The sequence below is a fragment of the Lithobates pipiens genome, unplaced genomic scaffold (genome assembly GCF_037356315.1).
Source record: "Lithobates pipiens isolate NorthernLeopardFrog02 unplaced genomic scaffold, aLitPip1_a1.2 Scaffold_27, whole genome shotgun sequence".
NCBI classification, from domain to species: domain Eukaryota; kingdom Metazoa; phylum Chordata; class Amphibia; order Anura; family Ranidae; genus Lithobates; species Lithobates pipiens.
Genome location: NW_027507788.1, coordinates 45,060,816 through 45,081,359, shown reverse-complemented (window position 1 = coordinate 45,081,359; position 20,544 = coordinate 45,060,816). Strand labels below are relative to the sequence as shown.

At 40.4% G+C, this 20,544-nt stretch overlaps 1 protein-coding gene across 1 annotated transcript in view; it reads left to right on the top strand.

Annotated features, from left to right (window-relative positions):
• Window positions 1-20,544, top strand: part of SIK2 (salt inducible kinase 2) — a 221,971-nt gene that overhangs the window by 188,147 nt on the left and 13,280 nt on the right. The window contains exons 8-9 of the mRNA XM_077456934.1: window positions 1,672-1,824; window positions 15,092-15,259. Of these exons, the coding sequence (XP_077313060.1) occupies window positions 1,672-1,824; window positions 15,092-15,259 (321 nt within the window). The remainder of the gene's footprint in view (window positions 1-1,671; window positions 1,825-15,091; window positions 15,260-20,544) is intronic.

Here is a 20,544-nt window from a genome sequence, read left to right as displayed (position 1 = left end):
CAGCATTTCTGCATATTCGGTTAACCATAGGAATGTAGAGGAATGATGTGTACAGCTCTACCCACTATCCAGAAAAAGGAATAATCCAATTATGTTTGAGAAATATAGTGATATATGTCGAAAGCGAAGAGGTTACTCAATACGAAAATTTTCGTACGGCAGAATACATCAGAAGTGATGTAATGTGTTGAATAGTTGTGCATGTATTCTTTAGTTTCTCAGCATGCGTAGTCTTGCTCTTATGATTTTTTTTCGTATGAGAACCATAATAATAAAGCGAAAATCAGATGTTGAGTTCACATTCGACAAAAATTTTATTTTCCACACATCCAGAATTTTGTCTGACCAAAAATCGAAATCGGCTGATGAAAGCACCGTACTAACAATCCGAAAATCGGCAGACAGCTCGTCTTACAAATTATTCCATCTGATTTTCGTATTGTGTGTACAGGCCTTAAGAATGCTTTACTGTGATACACACTGGTTTAGTAGAGGGCTTTTTGGCTCCTTAAACCCAGCCATATACAGTTCAAATCTCGGCTGGCTCAGCAGGGAACAGCCGAGATTTGAACCATCTATGGGTAGGCTGGTTGCACCCAAATTGATCCATCAATCGACGTGGGTACAACCAGCATGTCAGATTTTTCATTTGATTATTGCCAATGGCTGTAGCCACTAGCAAATACCACTGTGTTCTCCTGGCAGGGACAGCTCCCTGTGCCTCCCTACTGAGAGAACACAATAGCTTAGCAGGAGGGATTACCCTTAGTTACAGGAAAGAACATTGCACCATCTATGGCCGTCTTTGGTCCCTTCTCGCAATATTCTTCCGGGTTATACTTTCACTTAAAATTTTAAATATAATTGATAACAATGCACAAAACTTTGTTTTAAACCCTTTAAAAATTATAGAAAATTGTTCTATTGCTACCGATTTCATAGATTTTTTCTGGTAATATTTGTATGATTTTTCCCTAGCCACCAGTATATATAAGCCCTTGTACACACGGTCAGACATTCCGACAACAAAATCCATTGGATTTTGTCCGAAACTTGTGTTGCATACACACGGTCGGACAAAGTTGTCGGAAAATCCGATCGTATGTAACGTGACAATGTTATTTCGTTACGACGGGACTACGTTCAGGCTAGTAGCCAATAGCTTTGGTCTAGGAATTTGATCTGAGCATGCGTGCCACTTTGTCCGTCGGAGTAGGCTACACATGATCGGAGTATGTCCGATCGGAGCATTTTGTCAGAAAATTTTACCGGCAAGTTGGAAAAGTTGGTCCGTCGGATATTCCGACGGAAACAGTCCGATAGAGCCCACACACAGTCGGATTATCCGACAACACGGTTGGATATTCGGACGGAAACAGTCCGATAGAGCCCACACACAGTCGGATTATGCGACAACACGGTCCGATCGGACATTTTCCGTCGGAATGTCCAACCGTGTGTACAAGGGCTAAAAGTGAATCACATCTCTTTGTGGATTGTGTTTAGTCTTTTGAGGAATAAGCAGCTCAGCCCAATCACAGTGTTACTATACAAGAGTGGTTTAAGGCAGACAGTGAATTTTTAAGAACCCCTTTATTATAAGAAAGTACAATGAGATATTTGTCTTGCTAGTACAGCTCTCTTAACATGATTTTTTGTGTTCATTCACAGTCCTTACAGAACCGCAGTTACAATCACTTTGCTGCTATCTATTACCTACTTGTGGAGAGGCTAAAATCTCACCGAAGCAGCTTTCCAGTAGAGGCTAGGATTGATGCTCGTCAGCGACGACCAAGCACAGTGGCTGAGCAGACAGTCGCCAAGGTAAAAAAAAAAAATTCTAATCTTTCTTTAACCCAGTCCAAACCGTTGCACTAAAAACTTTTTATAAACACCTTGTACTTAACACATTGATAATAATGTAATAATTGTGAAAGTGAGTCCATACATAGAGAAATAATTAAACAGCAACAGCTTTGCAGGATGGAGATTTCTTTTTCTTTTCTGTAATATTAAAAAGCAGCATAGGCAGTACAAATGTCTAATGAATCCTTTCAGACTCCTTTACAGTACTCTACTCCTTTGTGCCATTTATGACACCATTAAAGTGCACTCATCACACATAGTCATCCTGCCACTAGGAAAACTGGGATAACCGTGCAAGAAAACATAAGACTGCTAGAATTATTAAAAACGAAAGAAAGCCCATAGAAGCTGTAAAAAAAATTCTGATGGTGTTGAAGTCCAAAAACAACTTGTACAAATCAATTCATTGTACAATGCCTTACCCTCCTATTCTGGTGAACAAATCTAAAATTATATAAATCCCATTACTTTCCGTCTCAATCTTTGGCCATCTGGTGCTTCTTTCAGTATCATTCTGTGTGCTGTTATTACTAAATGTTCCCAGATCCCATAATTATTAGACAAGTCTTTTAGGACATTCTTAGGATAATCCATAAGTAGACAACAATACAGTGAAACCACAAAGCCTAAGAGGTCAGAGAGAATTCAGAGATATGAAGAGACACAATTGAGGTGCCCTAGTAAAAACAACTGTCAAAGTTGGGGTCTTGTACATACCAGCTGCTGCTTTACATAGCAGCGACTGGTGTGCAACGAGATGTGGCGGGACAACTGCAGCACTGATGCGCCAACTGAGATGCATCACACTGTTACTTTAAAAAAAAAAACGTTATTGAAATGTCAGGATAACATTTCATAAAGTTTTGTTGACCACCACAAGCGGTGGATTGCCTTGTACTGTGCTGCACTGGGAAAAAATATTGCCTGCCTTACTTTTTTGTCCGTGAGAGACCAGGCATTTTGCTGGTATAGCCACCCAACACAATCTTAATGCACCTGGTGTGAATGGACACTTACCGACCTTGTGCATTACCAAAGATAAAATGTATTCATAAAATAACAAGAAATATACTCATAAATGAGCTTTAAAACAAGGCTTATCAGTACTCCAGCAGTCGTTAGTAGTATCTCTGGACGTCTACAGACTGGAACAGATATTTGGAGAATCCAGATGGCATCACAAGCGATGTACACGTTACGAAGGCGAACCCTCTTCCTCAGATCCTTAGCAATGCACAAGGTCGGTGAGCCCCCCCCTGTTCTTTTTGTATGTTTCAGTTATAAAGAATACCCATTATTCTGAGGAGGACAGCAAGGCCTGTGACATTCCACTGACTTTGCTAAAGGGGTTGGCTGCACCACTTACTTAGCTGACCGGGTACCCAAGCGCAGGAGATTGCTTTGTGTTGTGTGAATGGACCCTTATTGTTTTCAGTCAAGGAAGCTGCCATCTTGGCCTCTAATGATTCTTCAACTGCCATAATGCTGCACATGTGATCAGTTATGAAACCAGCCATTGGATGGTTTGAAAGTTTGGTTGAGAGCACAACCAATGTGAAAGTTGGCATTTCCGGCATGCCGGGAATGTAAGTGTTTTTTGAAAATGGGTTTACTCCCACTTTAAACAGCCATAATACATAGAGGAATTTGCCTTAAAGTGAAAGTTTACTTTTGATGAGGTAATGCCATTTAGCTCATTCACAGTATCAGAATCTTGGCGCTAGGTACTGGATCTCCCTGAAGACACTAGAAACGTTGCCTTCCCATGGTACCTCTATGTGGCCAGGGCTACGGCTAGTTCCGGGGAACCAGGTAGTGAATGCAAAAAAGGAAGTACATTTTTTTTTTCTAAGCATTAGCTGATTTGACATCACTATGCAAAGGGAAGAGGAAAGGTCCACTTTAAGTGCCGGTTCCCACCAGAGAACATGGGTTTCCCACACCGCATTCCGGTGTGTGAATGGACTTTAACAAAAGTGGAGTTACCTTTAATAATATTAAATGAAAAATAGCCTGTGCATCAATAATATACTGTATGTATCATGTTCAACTGCTTTCCAATACATGTCTTTCTTCTTGCCTGGAGAGTCTTTGAATTTTGGTAAAAGAAAAGCCAATAAAAGATAGGCTTACCCAGTATCGAATTAGGTAACTGAAATAAAACCAGACAACCTGTTCTGGTTATGTAATATCGGTCTGTGTTAGGCAATGTTACTGGAACAATCTTGTACATTGTTATTAAGGGGTGGGGTTTGTTGGAAACTCTTATAATTATAGCTCTGAGTGACGGATTTATCAGATTACTGACTTCTTAACATACATACACACAATGGAACTGATGTGTAACTATATAGCCTGGCTACCCCATCACTAATAAACAAGACTGTGTTTTTCTAGAGCATGAATAAAGGCACATTCATATGATTAAGGTGCACACGTACAGTATGTCTGTGTGGAGCTGCATGTCTCTATCCATTCTTGGCATAAATGTATGACATTTATGAAAAACCCAAACTGTTAATCCCAAATTGCATGGGGACTAATTGCATGGGGACTGATGAAGGTAATCTGGTGTGGGTAAACTTATACTCACCTTTGCATCACCACCCTGAAAATTATGTTTGTTTTTACTGCACTTGCTGCCACCTGACCATTGGCAAAATAGTGTCCAAACCTTGAGATCTGACCTAGATTGGGATATCGCCGGTAGACATTGGGCTCCCCTACAAAATGGATCCATGAATGTAGTAATTGAGCTGTAAGATGAGACATAATAAACTGCATATACAATCCTATCAATCTGAGCCAGTAAGGATTAAAAGTTTGAAGATGAGAACAATTTTAGACCACATTCATTTATTGAATGTATCCAGACAAATTATATGTATATTTTCCAATATGTGACCTTCTAACTCGTCCTCTTTTTAGAAGAACAGTCCTTATTGGCCCAGCCATTTCACATCGATTTATTAAAGCTGGCCTTCAGACATGCAAATCGGGGCTCTTTGTGTGTGCAGTGATTACAAATAATATGCAATTGCACTCTAAGTGATGATTTTGAAAGCTTACGTACAACTGGCCGGCAAAGATATTGTGGGATGGGCAGAGCTAAATGGAACTCGGCTGGCTGCTTTGTGCAGCTTTTCTCCTCTGTGGCTCTTTGTAAATGCTTTACATTTTATTTCGTGGCTTTGCATTAAAAAAACAATGCATTGGGCTTATTTTTTTTTTTTACATGGCTTTGCAGTAAAAAACAATGCATTAGCGTTGATTTACTAAGGCAAACAGACTGTTAACTTTGTAAGGGAAGTTGAACTTTGTAAGGGATTTTTCCCAGAGCATAGTGAATGGAGTGGAGCTCTACAGACTGCCATCATCCAATCGTGTGCTTTTCTTAATTTTCCATGTATGCGATTGGATATTCTTTGCATACTGACACGTCACCTCATTCACTAAGCTCTGGGGCAAATTCCCTTGGAAAGTGCAACTTTCCTTGCAACGTGAACAGCCTCTCTGCCTTTAGTAGATGAACCCCTATTTAATCCGTTGGCGATGGGGGCTAAAATGTAACTCTTAATCTTATCACAGCAATGCACTTATACCTAAAAAATGAACCCCTGTCAAACCCCAAAACACACAGAGAAGTACAGAAATTAGTTGTTTTTACCTGCAAATGATTTGCATTTCTGTCTATTCATTCTTCAAATTTAAATAGCTCTGTCAAACATGTTTCTTTGCTGCAGTTCAGTAACTCTTGCAGGTTTCCCCTCCAACCCCCAAGTTAAAGAGGAAGAGGCAGACTGATGAGCTTATAACTCTCTTACCCTGCTCTCTCCTCCTATCAGCATGCTCCTTGCTCTGCAGCAGAGCTGACTGGCTGCTTATGCTGATGCTCACTCTCCCAATCATCAGCTCTGAGAGGCTGATGGCAAGTCAAATTCAGGTACTTACACTGCTTAAATTTACAAAAAATACATACAGTTATCATAGGAATCAATCAGTGACCTATGGTTCATAATCTAGCCATAAAGCAACAAATGCCACCATGTCATAGTGGTACTGCCCCTTGCTTTCATGCAGATCCTCACTAATAAATACAGTATCTCACAAAAGTGAGTACATCCCTCACATTTTTTGTAAATATTTTATTATATCTTTTCATGTGACAACACAGAAGAAATGATACTTTGCTACAATGTAAAGTGGTGAGTGTACATATTGTATATGAGTGTACATTTGCTGTCCCCTCAAAATAACTCTACACAGCCATTAATGTCTAAACCGCTGGCAACAAAAGTGAATACACCCCTAAGTGAAAATGTCCAAATTGGGTCCAATTAGCCATTTTCCTTCCCTGGTGTCATGTGACTCGTTAGTGTTAAAAGGTCTTAGGTGTTAATGGGGAGCAGGTGTGTTAAATTTGGTGTTATCACTCTCACTGTCTCATACTGATCACTGGAAGTTCAACATGGCACCTCATGGCAAAGAACTCTCTGGGGATCTGAAAAAAAGAATTGCTGTACATAAAGATGGCCTAAGCTATAAGATGATTGCCAAGACCCTGAAACTGAGATGCAGCACGGTGGCCAAGACCATACATCAGTTTAACAGGACAGGTTCCACTCAGAACAGGCCTTGTCGTGGTCTGCCAAAGAAGTTGAGTGCACGTGTTCAGCGTCATATCCAGAGATTGTCTTTCGAAAATAGACGTATGAGTGCTGCCATCATTGCTGCAGAGGTTGAAGGAGGCGGCAGTGCTCAGGCCATACGCCGCACACTGTATCAAATTGATCTGCATGGCTGTCATTCCAGAAGGAAGCCTCTTCTAAAGATGATACACAAGAAACCCTGCAAACAGTTTGCTGAAGACAAGCAGACTAAGAACATGGATTACTGGAACCATATCCTGTGGTCTGATGAGACCAAGATAAACTTATTTGGTTCAGATGGTGTCAAGTGTGTGTGGCGGCAACCAGGTGAGAAGTACAAAGACAAGTGTGTCAAGCATGGTGTTGGGAGTGTCATGGTCTGGGGCTGCATGAGTGTTGCCGGCACTGCTTGGCTACAGTTCATTGAGGGAGCCATGAATGCCAACATGCACTGTGACATACTGAAACAGCGCATGATCCCCTCCCATCGGAGACTGGGCTGCAGGGCAGTATTCCAACATAGTGACCCCAAACACACCTCCAAGATGACCACTTCCTTGCTAAAGAAGCTGAGGGTAAAGTTGATGGACTGGCAGGCATGTCTCCAGACCTAAACCCTATTGAGTATGTGTGGGGAATCCTCAAATGGAAGGTGGAGGAGCGCAAGGTCTCTAACATCCACCAGCTCCGTGATGTTCTCATGGAGGAGTGGAAGAGGACTCCAGTGGCAACCTGTGAAGCTCTGGTGAACTCCATGCCCAAGAGGGTTAAGACAGTGCTGGAAAATAATGGTGGGCACACTAAATATTGACACTTTGGGCCCAATTTGCACATTTTCACTTATTTTGAGGGGACAGCAAATTTACACTGTTATACAAGCTGTAAACACACTACTTTACATTGTAGCAAAGTGTCATTTCTTTAGTGTTGTCACATGAAAAGATATAATAAAATATTTACAAAAATGTGAGGGGTGTACTCGCTTCTGTGAGATACTGTATAAACAACATGTTGATTATGCCTCCTAGCTTGACTAGTAACGCCATGCAAGGATTAATGGTGTTAAAAATATAGTAACCTATATCTGCCAGTCAAATTTTATCTTTCATCAGTTTTCAGCTGTCAGAAAAGTATAAGGGTCCTTTCACACGGGGCGGATCAGTTCTGATCCGCCCCGTGGATGTCCGTTTGCTCAGCGGGGATCACTCCGCCGATCCCCGCTGAGCAGGGAGATGACAGCTCCGTCTCTGCACACTGCGCAGGGACGGACCTGTCCTAGCGCCGCTCTCCCCTATGGGAGATCGGATGACGACGGACCGCAGTGCCCGTCGTCACCCGATCCGATCCGCAGACGGATGGAAAAATAGCTTTTTCCTCCGTTACACTTTTTCGGATCGGAGCGGGTCGGATGTCAGCGGACATGTCACCGCTGACATCCGACGCTCCATAGACCTCTATGGAGCACCCGTTCAGGTCCGCCTGAAAAACTGACAGGCGGGCCTGAACGGGACGTCAGTGTGAAAGAGGCCTAAGACAATTGCTGATTGGTTAGTGCCGTGATCCGATACATGCAGGCAGGTTCTGTCATTGCATGATGGATAGATCTTTCTTTTAATTAAAATTGATCTCTTGTTCTGCTAAAACAAAAACAAAAAATGTTAAACTTCTATATGAAAAAGTGTGCTAGAAAAAAACCGAAGCTGACCATTTCCTATTTATCATTACTGTAGTGCAGAGTGGATGCTGAAACATAGATTCTTATTGGTTGCTGAAAATTTTCTTGTGCTTATATTTTTCCATTTTTTTCATTAACCATTTTTTTTTTCTAGAAAATGTTATTGTGCCCAGTCTATTCCTGACCATTTAAACACAACTCGGATTACTAAGCTATAACGCCTATGTTATTTGCCATAACAATAGTTATTTTCACTTTTCATTGGCTCCCATGGTGGCAAATAACAGTCATTATCGTAAATAACAATCGTTCTAGCTTAGAGAGATGACTGTCAGATATCCGGGTGCCTAAATTAGGCGTGACTTGGTAATAAACCTTTTTCACTTTACATTCCCAACTCATATCCAGAGCTGCATGGCCTATTAACCAAACCAACAGGAGGTAATGTTCTGTCAATAACAATAATTACTGTGATATAAAAGATAAACTGGTTGTTGCACAGCGTCCTGAGCAAATCCTCTCCTAATAAAGAACAAGGAATCCAAGAAAGCAGCTGTCAAGATTTCATGTGACAGGAGGGTAGAGTGTTCTGTAAAATCTAAGCTCTTATCTGCATAGCAAGTTCTTTCATGTCTCCGAGCGTTACGTGAACAATAGGTTTTACGCAGTAGCTTGTTTTTCGCTATGTGCTGCCTAATCCATTCATGAAATGTTTTCATCTTATCGATGGTGTTGGAAGTAAAACCAACCTTGGTGAAGGTCACAGACTGTTATGGAGGATAACTCGTAGTTTAACATATTTTAAAGTGGACCTGTTACCATTTCAGAGCAGTAAACTCATACATGAGCATTGTTTGCTATTGTATTAAGTACTTACCTCAATATTTATGTAACTTACTGATGAGGTCGTCCTTGGGCTGCTCTCTTCTATTACACGGATGACTAGCTTATGTCACTGCTGTGCAGTCAGCACCAGTGTTAATGTCGTCTACGAAAATATTTTCAGCTGCATGTTTTCAGTGGCGAAAAGTACGGTAAATGAAAATAAAATTAGAATTAAGTCAATTGATGAAAACTATAATGAAAATAAATTCCAGTTTTCATTTTAGTCGACAAACATCGAATGGGTTTAGTTAAATTGTAATGCGTTATTTAAGCATCCCTCTAATTTCCAAACTTATTATATACTCCTGGAGCAAAAATCGAATGTTATTATTTATTTTATTAAAGTTTATTGGGTTTAGTTCAATTGTAATGTGTTATTTCTCTAAGTATTTCTCTATAATTTCCAAACTTATTATATACTCCTGGAGCAAAAAATCGAATGTTATTATTTATTTTATTAAAGTTTATAAATGCACTACAGACACAGATATAGCCATTGTGATATATGAAATAAATAAAACCAAGCTTCAAAAACAAAAAAGAATATTGCTTCTGGACAAACAGAAGTGCAACTTTAAAATATATATAAAAAAAATAAAAACTGTAAACTCGATTGGCTGTAATGCCAGACTGCAAGCGGGGATGGGGAAGTAAATGGGAGTGAGGGTGTGCACAGGGCAGGGTGCATTATACATTAGGAATGGGGAGGTGACCTGTAAGTGGGGATGGGGAAGTAAATGGGAGTGAGGGTGTGCACATGACAGGGTGCATTATACATTAGGAATGGGGAGGTGACCTGCAAGTGGGGATGGAGAATTAAATGGGCGTGATGGAGTGCACAGGGCAGGGTGCATTATACTTTAGGGGAGGGATGGTGACCTGCAAGTGGGGCTGGGGAAGTAAATGGGAGTGATGGAGTGCACAGGGCAGGGTGCCTTATACTTTGGGGATGGGGAAGTGACATGCAAGTGGGGATGGGGACGTAAATTGGAGTAAGAGTGCACAGGGAAGAGAACTGGGTGGTCTAGGTAGGCTGCTATTTCACACAGTGCTAAGCACTGCTACTTTGCTGGGAGAGCAAACCCTCACCAAGTCACATACAGACAGACATGAATCCGATGGAGGAGTCCCTCTTCTGTGGTTTGCAGGGCATTGTTCCAGAACTCCCGGGCAGCAGGCCAGAGGGAGCCTGCATCTTTCAGCCAATACAGCTTGCCAATAGTTGGGAGGCTGGGGCTTTAACAGACAGGAGCAGCTCAGAGGAAAGTTGCAGTTCCGGTGGGTATTGGAGATTTTGGTCAACTAAAAATGCACTAGCGATTTTAGCTACGACTAAAACAAATCAGGGGACTAAAACTAAAATGGCATTTTGGTCAAAAGACTATGAGTAAAGTTAAATAAAAATTCTAAGTCAAAATTAACAGTGGTCAGCATCCTGCTTTATAGGGGTCACTTGAAGCTAATATAAAGGTGGATTTAGGTACCATATAAATATATGTAAAGAAAACTAAATTTAAAAAAATGTTAAAGAACACACTGGAACTCTTTCACACGTGTGGAAAGCTGCGTTTTTATGCAGAAGAAAAACACAGCTCCGCAAGGGCAGACAAAAAAGTGGCTTGTCATCACTAGCAGAGACACTACTGTGCGGGGGAGGGGGAAAAGCCGGGATGACATCATGCAAAATAGATTACGCTGGATACTGCATCGATGCTGGATCCGGAAGGGCAGAATCGTGATGCATCGACGCAACGATTATTTTCAATACCCCTAGTGCCTACACAGTGCACAGAAGAGACACACATAGAATATTTTGAACATTCTACAGTATGTGCTTTGTTTACACTAGCCAATACAGTAAAAACGCTGGGTTCATGCAGGCAAGCATAGTGCTTGCTCTGGCAGGGATGTGCATTTCAGTGCATCACATTTCATTCACGACCCTACGCAGCAGCACTGCTGTGCAATGACATACAGTGCCATCCAGTGCGGTGTGGAAAATTGCAAAGCACTGCACATCCCAACAGCATTGTGGTGTGAATAGTGTACATAAAAAACAATTGTTTTCTTTGTGCCCTTGCAGCAACTGGTGTTTATCCAGTATGGAAAACTGCACGAGTGCACGAACCCATAGCAGGATAGATTTTTCTGCACAGAAAAAAAAACACGCACATGACATCAGTGTTGTGGTATGAACAGGACACATAGAAAACAACTTTTTTGTGCATCTTTGCAGAGAACTGCATTTGAGAGGTGTAGAAAAATACAAGTCTCTGCACGTGGTGTGAACGCGTCCTAAATGCATTGCAGAGCTTTGGAAGCCTAGTTGAAATAATGTCTGTTTTGGAGCTGTGGGTGAGAGCGAAGTAGCTGTCACATTCTCATCAGATTTGTATAAGAACTATATTGACAGCAAGATTTTTACTGGAATGCCAACCTTTCTGTGCATCGTTATATTAAATGGTGTGTATTTATTATATAGACAATAGTAGCCCTTTAAAGCGGAGGTCCACCCTAAAGTGGACCTTCCGCTCATCGGAACCCTCCCCCCCTCAATTGGCACCTTTCAGGGGGGAGGGGGGTGCAGATACCTGTACAGTACAGGTATCTGCACCCACTTCCGGGATAGTTCTCTGCGGAAAGGGGCGTAGATTACGCCCCTTTCCGCAAGTGCCCGCCCCTTTCCGCAAGTGCCCCGCTGCCTGCTGGGAAACACACAGATCCCAGAGGCAGCGGGGACCGTCCTTATTGCGCAGCGCGACTCGCGCATGCGCAGTAGGGAACCGGGAAATGAAGCCGAAAGGCTCCATTTCCTGATTCCCATACCCAAGATGGCGGCGGCAGCACCCGAGAGACGATCTAGAGATCAGCTTCGGGTGCCGACAACACGGGTGCGCTGGACAGGTAAGTGTCACTATTTTAAAAGTCAGCAGCTGCAGTATTTGTAGCTGCTGGCTTTTAAAAAAAAAAAAATGCGAAACAAATATTTCCCCCTTTTCTGTGTTAATTTTTTAATTTCTGTTTCTGTGTTATGTTGAATTTTAGCTTTTCTTAATAAATAATTTTTAGCAAAAAAAAAAAAAAAAAAAAAAAAAAATGCGGAGTCCCGGCGGACTCCCGCTTTAAGACTGACTTCAGAATAACTTTGAAGCCAGCTGTAATAACTTTGGCTGTCATTGCATAACCTTGATTTTCTCTGACTGTTTCAAAATCCTGCTGATTTTCACACACAAATATTAATAGCGTGCATTAAATTAGTTGGTAATTTTTGAGTAAAAGTATATAAAAATAATCCGACACTGTTAGATCTGGCATAGCACTAGATGTATATTAAACTTAACACCGCAGATGCTCCATTTCGTACATTTAAATGCCTTATTCATAGCATGACTAGTTCTGAAATAAACGTAAATAACAATAATTGACCTTTATGAGTCAAAAGATTCAGCTGTTTACTGTGAAATATGACATGGAATGGGTAGGCGACATGATGCATTGAATGACAGTCTGAATATACACAGTGTTCGAAAGGTTACAGTTCATTAGATTAGATGCATACAGTTATGTATTGATTTTTAAAGCAGAATAGTGTTTCCACCATGGAAAAATGGATTGAAGCTAATAAAATGGTTCTCGTACCTTTTATAGTCTAGAAATCAATTTTATAAAGTGTTATCACTATATAGCATTTACACAGTGTATATTAAAAGTAGCAGAAATGAACTTGTCAGTTACAGTTAATCACATTTATGGATCTGATGGGCCTGGATACAGCATAACAGAAATCAGCCCTTAGTTTACTGGGTTCTCTACAATTGTGTACATCTTGCTGACTTTTTTTTTTATATATAGATTGGGGATAGACTAGTTAAGACCCTCTGTCCAGGTTTTATTTCTCTCGGAATTCCCAGTGGAGAGATGCATCCCCTTATTTTTACTGGTGACCATTGTAACCAAGAAGGAAATGAAGGGAAAATCCAAAATTTTTGAATTGCCCCTAGAAGAAGAAATGAGGGAAAGTTTTTTTAATGGGGACACCTGTTGCACTGACAACTCTCTAAGCCCTTGTACACATGGTCGGAGATTCCGAGAACCAAATCCGTCTGTGTAATTCCGACGGATTAATTCCGGAAGAGGTCCGGAAGTGATGTTGCATACACACGGTCGGAAAAAGTTGTCGGAAAATCCGATTGTACATAACGTGATGACCTTATTTCGTTACGACGGGACTACGTTCAGGCTAGTAGCCAATAGCTTTGGTCTAGGAATTTGATCTGAGCATGCGTGGCACTTTGTCCGTCGGAGTAGGCTACACATGATCAGAGTATGTCCGATCGGAGCATTTTGTCGGAAAATTTTACCGGCAAGTTGGAAAAGTTGGTCCGTCGGATATTCCGATGAAAACAGTCTGATGGAGACCACACACAGTCGGAATATCCGACAAAACGGTCCGATAGCACACATTCCGTCGGAATCTCCGACCGTGTGTACAAGGGCTAAGAGGGGATTTTATCTAATTTTCTGTTGCCTCTCTGGGACAGGAAGTGAAGGAAAAGTTTTCCAATGGTACACAGACTGAAAAAAAAAAAAAATTACCGATATTTTAACCCATATCGACTAGCCAAAAGTAAAAGCAAAAAATGTTGGCTATACATTTAACATAAAAGCGATTGTAGTCTTTAGCAATTGTTTCCATTGTACTCTTACTAGTTTATGATTAGCTGCCTGTTAAGCAGACCATACATTAATCATTTCTTTTGTAAAATCAGCTATGGTGTTCCGGCAGCAGGGAGCCGTCCCTGCAGTCAGACCAAAATGACCAGTGTTGCCAGCTATAACTGGCACCACTCAGGAGAAAACCCCAACAGGCTGGTTGTAAATAAATTGTTTGAACAACCAGCCTGTCTATGCATGGATTGAAATTTGGCCAGTCCCTACTGAACCGGCTGAATATTGATCCATGTGTGGCCACCTTTTGCTTTTCACCTAGCAAAGATGAACACAAACTAATTTAGAAGATTGGATAGGCAGATTTTTGGGGTTTTTTACTACTTAAATAAGTGTACAGGAGCAACTTGCAGCTGTTTAAACAGACAGCTTAGCTGGATGAAAGGCAAAGTCCTTCGCTAAAGTTTGTTCCATGTAGAAAATGTATTTGTGGTTTCATTTGTGGTTCATGATGTGGTTTCATCACCCACATCAAATCATTCTCTGCAGCTATTACCTTTTGTACCACGCCCTCCTTTTTAGAATGTAAGCTCTGTGAGCAGGGCCCTCCTGTACCTTTTGTATTGAACTGAACTGTAATTGTGTTGTCCCCCCTATACATTGTAAAGCGCTGCGTAAACTGTTGCCGCTATATAAAACGTGTATAATAATAATAATAATTTTAAAGTTGTATTTGTAATTTAATTTGGCAATGACTGTAAATATAATACAATGATTGAATTAGAAGCACTTAGGATTTTACAATAATGCTAGAGATAGAAGCTTTAGGAACTGGACCTAATGAAGGAAAGGAAGTTTTTGAAGAACATTTACATACAAAATGCAACTGTCCTAAAAGTGAAGTGCAGTCCAGATGCTTTTCACCTTTCGACAGCGTTGGGAAGAGTTGCAAACTCTGTTGGGTTTTATTACTGTTTAATGCAGTGGGCACATTTCTGCAGATCCCAAACCTGACACAAGCACTTCCCCTTGACTATTCATAATTAAAAACAAATTTACCTTTATTTATATTATAACCGCACTTCTATATATTGTCTCATTTGGGAAGGCTTTGGAGTTTAGTGATATTGTATAAATGTTTCTATATGTCTTACTAAATTGCACCCTAAATAATGTTTCCTATAAAATGTCAATTTTTATTTCAGTAGACACATTTCTGCTGAGCTAGTATACTTATATAGAGTTTATTGTACTCCATGGTGTGCCAGGGCTGTGAAAATGGCATATAGCCTTATTGCCATCTGGAAATATTTGTTAAACTGACCCTGTATTGCCTATTTCTCAATAGACAAGCACAGTGGTGTCTCCAGTGAACCTCATGCCACAAAATGTGAGAATGATGAGAGCACCTGTACTCCCAGAAGCCTCCACTGTAGAGCCATTTCCATACCCGCAAGGCAGCTGCTGCCAGGCTGAAACGACATTCCTAGAGGAGGAAGCAGTGAATACACCATCAGTAAGTATTTCAGTATCAAATATCTTTAGTGGATTTTATTTAAGATTATTTGTTATTATTTGTAAAACCCTCAACTGTATTTGGTATGTATGCTTATTACCTTTACCTTTACTACATCTTAGATTCTTGTCTAATCACATTGGGGTTGAGTTGCTAAGGGCAAATAGAGTGCAGTTACACGAATTTCCCTTGAGCTTAATGAAGGTGGTGAGGCTCTGCTGATTTCCATCATCCAATCATTTGCAAGCAAAAATGCTTTTTTTTTGCATGCACCTGATTGGGTATTCTTTACAAAGTGACGCTTCACTGATTTCACAAAGCTCTGGGATTAATGAGTGCAACTGCATTTGCAAAGTGCATCCTGTTTGCCTTTAGTAAATCAACCCCATTGTCACTGATACCTTAAAGGCCAATTGAAATCTCACTATTTGGTATATTTTTGTAGTCCTGTAACCTCAGATGATATGGAAGAGAGGGAAAGGGGTGTTGTGTCTGACCAGGTCATACTTACAGTATAGAGTCTCGCCATATTGAGACTCTCCCCAGTACTGTAACATGAAAGTGAAGGCAAGACTATTAAAATAGAGGTTGTTAGTACAAAAAGTATTGGGACACCTGCCTTTTTACACACACACATGAATTTTAATTGCATCCTGGTCTTAGTCTGTAGGGATCAATACCCCTACAACAGCTTCAACTCTCTTGGAAAGGCTGTCGACAAGATTTAGGAATGTGTCTATGGGAATGTTTGACCATTCTTCCAGAAGCGCATTTGTGAGGCCAGGTACTCATTTGGACGAGAAGGCTTGGCAATATAGTGTGTGTATATATATATATATATATATATATAAAATACACACACACATATCTATATATGCCGTATATACTCGACTATAAGCTGAGATTTTCAGCACATTTTTAGGCTGAAAACTCCACCCTTGGCTTTTACTCAAGCGAGGGTGCCCATCTGCAGCTGTACCTCTAATAACTAAAACAGCAGGTATCTCCCACCGTGTCATGCAGTCTGTGCAGCCGTCCATTGTAACAAAGCCCCGCCTCATGCATAATGGATGGAACATTGATACGGTGCTGGGAAACTGTATCAGTGTTACGTCTATCACGGATGAGGATGAGGCGGAGCTTTGTTGCATGGGCGCCCGCTAAACAGACTGCATGACACGGCGGGAGACACCCACTGTTTTAGTTAGCAAAGGTACAGCTGCAGGTGGGCACAGTAAGGCTACAGATGGGCATTGTTTACCCAGTAGCTGTTGCATTTCCCACCTTAGGCTTATAATCATGTCAATACATTTTCCCAGTTTTTTGTGTTAAAATTAGGTGCCTTGGCTTATATGCGGGTCGGCCTATACTCTAGTATATACGGTGTGTATAGATAGATATATATAATCTCTTCAATTGGGCTTCAATACAATGGTTTGTTTTCCCAATGTTGTAATCAAGTGTGCAGTAATTGGGTTACCCTTATGCCGCGTACGCATGATCGGAATTCCGGCCAGAAAAAGACAGATGAGAGCTTTTCATCGGAAAATGCGACCGTGTGTATGCTCCATCGGAATTTAGCTGTCCAAAAAAATTTATAGCATGTTCTCAATTTTCCTGGCTGAAAAACTTTCTATCGGTAATTATGATTGTGTGTATGCAATTCCGACATGCCAAAAATCACGCATGCTCAGATTTAACTACGAAACAGAAGCTATTGGCTACTGGCTATTGAACTTCCTTTTTGTAGTCCCTTTGTACGCGTTGTACGTCACCGTGTTATAAACGATCGGAATTTGAAGTGACCGTGTGTAGGCAAGACAACTTAAGCCGAATTCCATCGGGAAAACCATCAGAGCTTTTTCCCACGAGAATTCCGATCGCGTGTACGCAGCATTAGAGTTGAACTAAACCATTGACAAAAAAATTTAAAAAAATCTGACCCCCAGGAGCTTTTAGCCTTAATGGGCTAGTATGAACTGCATCTTGGGACATTATCGCATATTTATCTACCAACGGAATCCCTTCCAGAGCCATGATATCAGCGCTCTCCCTCTATTGCAAGTGCTTCCATCTTCATCCGGTCTGCTTTGGGGATTGGAGTCTTCAGGCATCCTAATTGGCTAGGCTGTGATGATATAACTCTCACACATGGAAGTTACTTCCTCCCAGCACAGAGTCATGCCAAGTCTGTATACTGAGCTGTTCATGGGTAGCTTGGTGTACACAAGCATAAATAAATTGCCAACAGGCAGGTAAAAGCATTTATGACCGGAGAGACTTAGCCAGACCCACCTGTCATCACATGTTATAAAAAGAAAGACTTCACTTCCACCTTCATTTGTAGACACAAAGGAATCTGGGAGAGTGCTAAGGTCTAAAGCTACAGTAAGTCATAAACTGGATTTAAAAAGAACTATTTTTTGGCCCTTGGCAATAAGAAATGGTTAAAGATGGCACATGCAATGAAATGCGCTTGTGTTAGTGAATTACCATTTTTTTTAAGAATTTTTTTTTTTATGTTCAGTCTAGGCAACGGGGAGGTTATGAAAGGTACATTAATGTTGCATGTTGATGAACAATCACTTGTAGAGTCGTGATAGTTCAGCTGCAGAAAATCTCAGCTGAGCCGCTGAGAGCTGTAAAAACAATGTGTAATATCCTGTATTTTTAGCTTCACCGCGGGGATCCTCTCTGAAATGCTGCTGCCTCTACACACACGGGGAGCAGCAACATCTTTTATGAGTGCTCTAGAGGAATATTAAATACGTATATATTTATTTCTCAGGTTAACAAGGCTTTGGTAGGACTCTGATAAGTAGCTAAGGTCACAGTGTAAATTTGATGTGTAAGAAATGTGGCTCTATAAAACCTTATGCCTATAAGATGATAAAACCTGCTGACCCCCTTTGGATTTAGCCTTTTGGTTTTTATAGTTAATCACCCTGATCTTTAAGCACTCAGATAAAAATGATCAGGGTCAGACCAGCATTGGGAGATTATAATGCTTATTTTTTTTTTTTTACTTTTTTTTTTTTTTTTTATTTAGCCTGTGACCAGTTTTTACCACAATTTCTGCATTTTAAATGCATTTCTGCATGCGTGTATTTGATGTATTCCAGTGCATTTTCCCCCTCCTTTTTTTTTCTTCATCTCAATTGAGGATAATTGAATATGTGCATTTCGGTGCATTTTTCATACATTTTGCCACATTCCAGATGCGTTTCATACAAAAAAAATACAACATGTTCTACTTTTGTTGACTGCACTGGAACGCACTACACTGGCGTGAACTAGGACCATCGTAATCCATGTTAAACACCGTCCATGTGTTTTTGATGCAGAATAAAAATGCATTGGACTGCATCTGGTGTGAACCAGACCCTAAAGCAGAACTTACATAAAGAATTAAAGGTCAACTTATTTGGGAGCACCTCTAACCCCCAGCTTAAAAAAAAATACAACCATTGGAGGAAATTAGTAGATAATACTTGACTCATGGCTGTTTTCTGTAGGCAAAGGTGACATTGCTGGGTGTTTGTTTGTTTTTTGGGACACTAGGAAAGCAAAGTACTCTATATCCTGCAATACTGTATTGTGCAGCAAATCATTCTTAGGGGAATTGGGACTCTCTGCTTTCTCTGATCCTGAGAGAAGGCCCAGTGCCTCTGCTCTCACCTAGGAGAGCCCCCAGAAGACACAGAGTAAAGTACAGGCATACCCCACTTTTAATTACGCAATGGGGTTTATTTACTAAAGCTGGAAAGTGCAAAATCAGGCTCACTCAATGAGCTTCCAGGTTTTATTACCAAAGCTTAATTGAACAAGCTGGGTTTAGAAGCTTGTTTGTTTCTAAGCAGAAGTGAGCCTGATTTTGCACTTTCCAGCGATAGTAAATAAACCCCATTGTGTACTTAAAAGTGGGATATGCCTGTAAGTGGAACAACTATTTCTTTGTAGGCTAAGTTAAAAAAAATTGCCCCCTATAGACAATGCTGCAATAACACACAATTTCTTTGATTTTTTTTTTTTTTGTGTGTGTGTGTGTACTGTTGCTTTACATTTTTTATTTTACTATTTTTCAAATTTCAGTTTTTTTCTTTGTTTTTTTTTTTAAAAACATATAATAATGAGGTGAAAAAAAAAGTTTTTAGCACAAGAACAGGTCTAGAATAGTTAAAAGAAGCTTCTAAACCTCTAAGGAGCAATTTAAAGCTCCTTGCTCCATTGATTCCAGTTTTGCAAAAATGCAAAAAATTCTGAAAAATTTGTAGTAATGAAAACTTTCAGTTCTCAGTCATGGCTCACCCTTATCAGATTTTTTGAGACTGAGTACTTTCAATATTTTCCAAATGAAATTCCCACAAAAAACTTTCCATCAAACAGTTCTACACCGTGACCCAATCTAGCAGCACAGCTGGCAATGTATGTGCAACTATACTGCTTTTACTTTGACTGTAACAGTCTTATGTTTTTCAGTATTTCCATTAGTCTGCTTTGACGTGCATTAGAATTATTTCATTTATGCTGCTGTTTTTTTTTTGTTATTATTCCTCCTCCTTTGTGCAAACACTGAATTACTTTTCACTGCTTTAAGTTCATAAAAGCATCCATTGCTTGTGTTTCACAAGGCTCTGGTCTCTTGGTCTTTCTAGCAGAGGAAATGTGACATTTGGAAATTATTTATTTAATTAGAAGACACATACAATTTGGTTTTCATAGGGGATGCTTTAGAGCTAATGGTTTAATTTATGTACTCATAACATGCACATTCCTCCTGTGAGAACACCACTGCATGGACAGCCATTTAAAGGGGAAAGAAGCTTGTGTTGGTATTGTCAAGGGTCGACAGACATTACGCAGTGAACGAGGCCCCCTCTGGTTTGGAAGTTCATTGGATCAGCTGCTTGCAGATGCATTTTCCTCTGGAACGGATTCTTAGTCACATCCTGGAGAGAAATGATTAAATTCCCAAGTCTCTACCACCATTTCCTGCAAGGTTTTCTGTTGAGCTCCTTCCCTGCCAAAGGCATTGTTGTCATGTCTTGCTGATTTGAGATAGGCTGCTTTGATATAAATCAGAAGTTCTTAATGTAACACATTTTCTGTTAATTACATAGAAGTGATGTGTTTGCATGGTACAGCCATTTGACTTTGGCCACTTGGCATTTTCTGTCATCAAAAGCCACTGGATGTATGCAATTAGCTTTTGTGGTTTACACAGAGTTTTTCACATTAGTTACAATCATTTAGGTTTGCGATTTTAAGATCTTTAGGCGGAACTA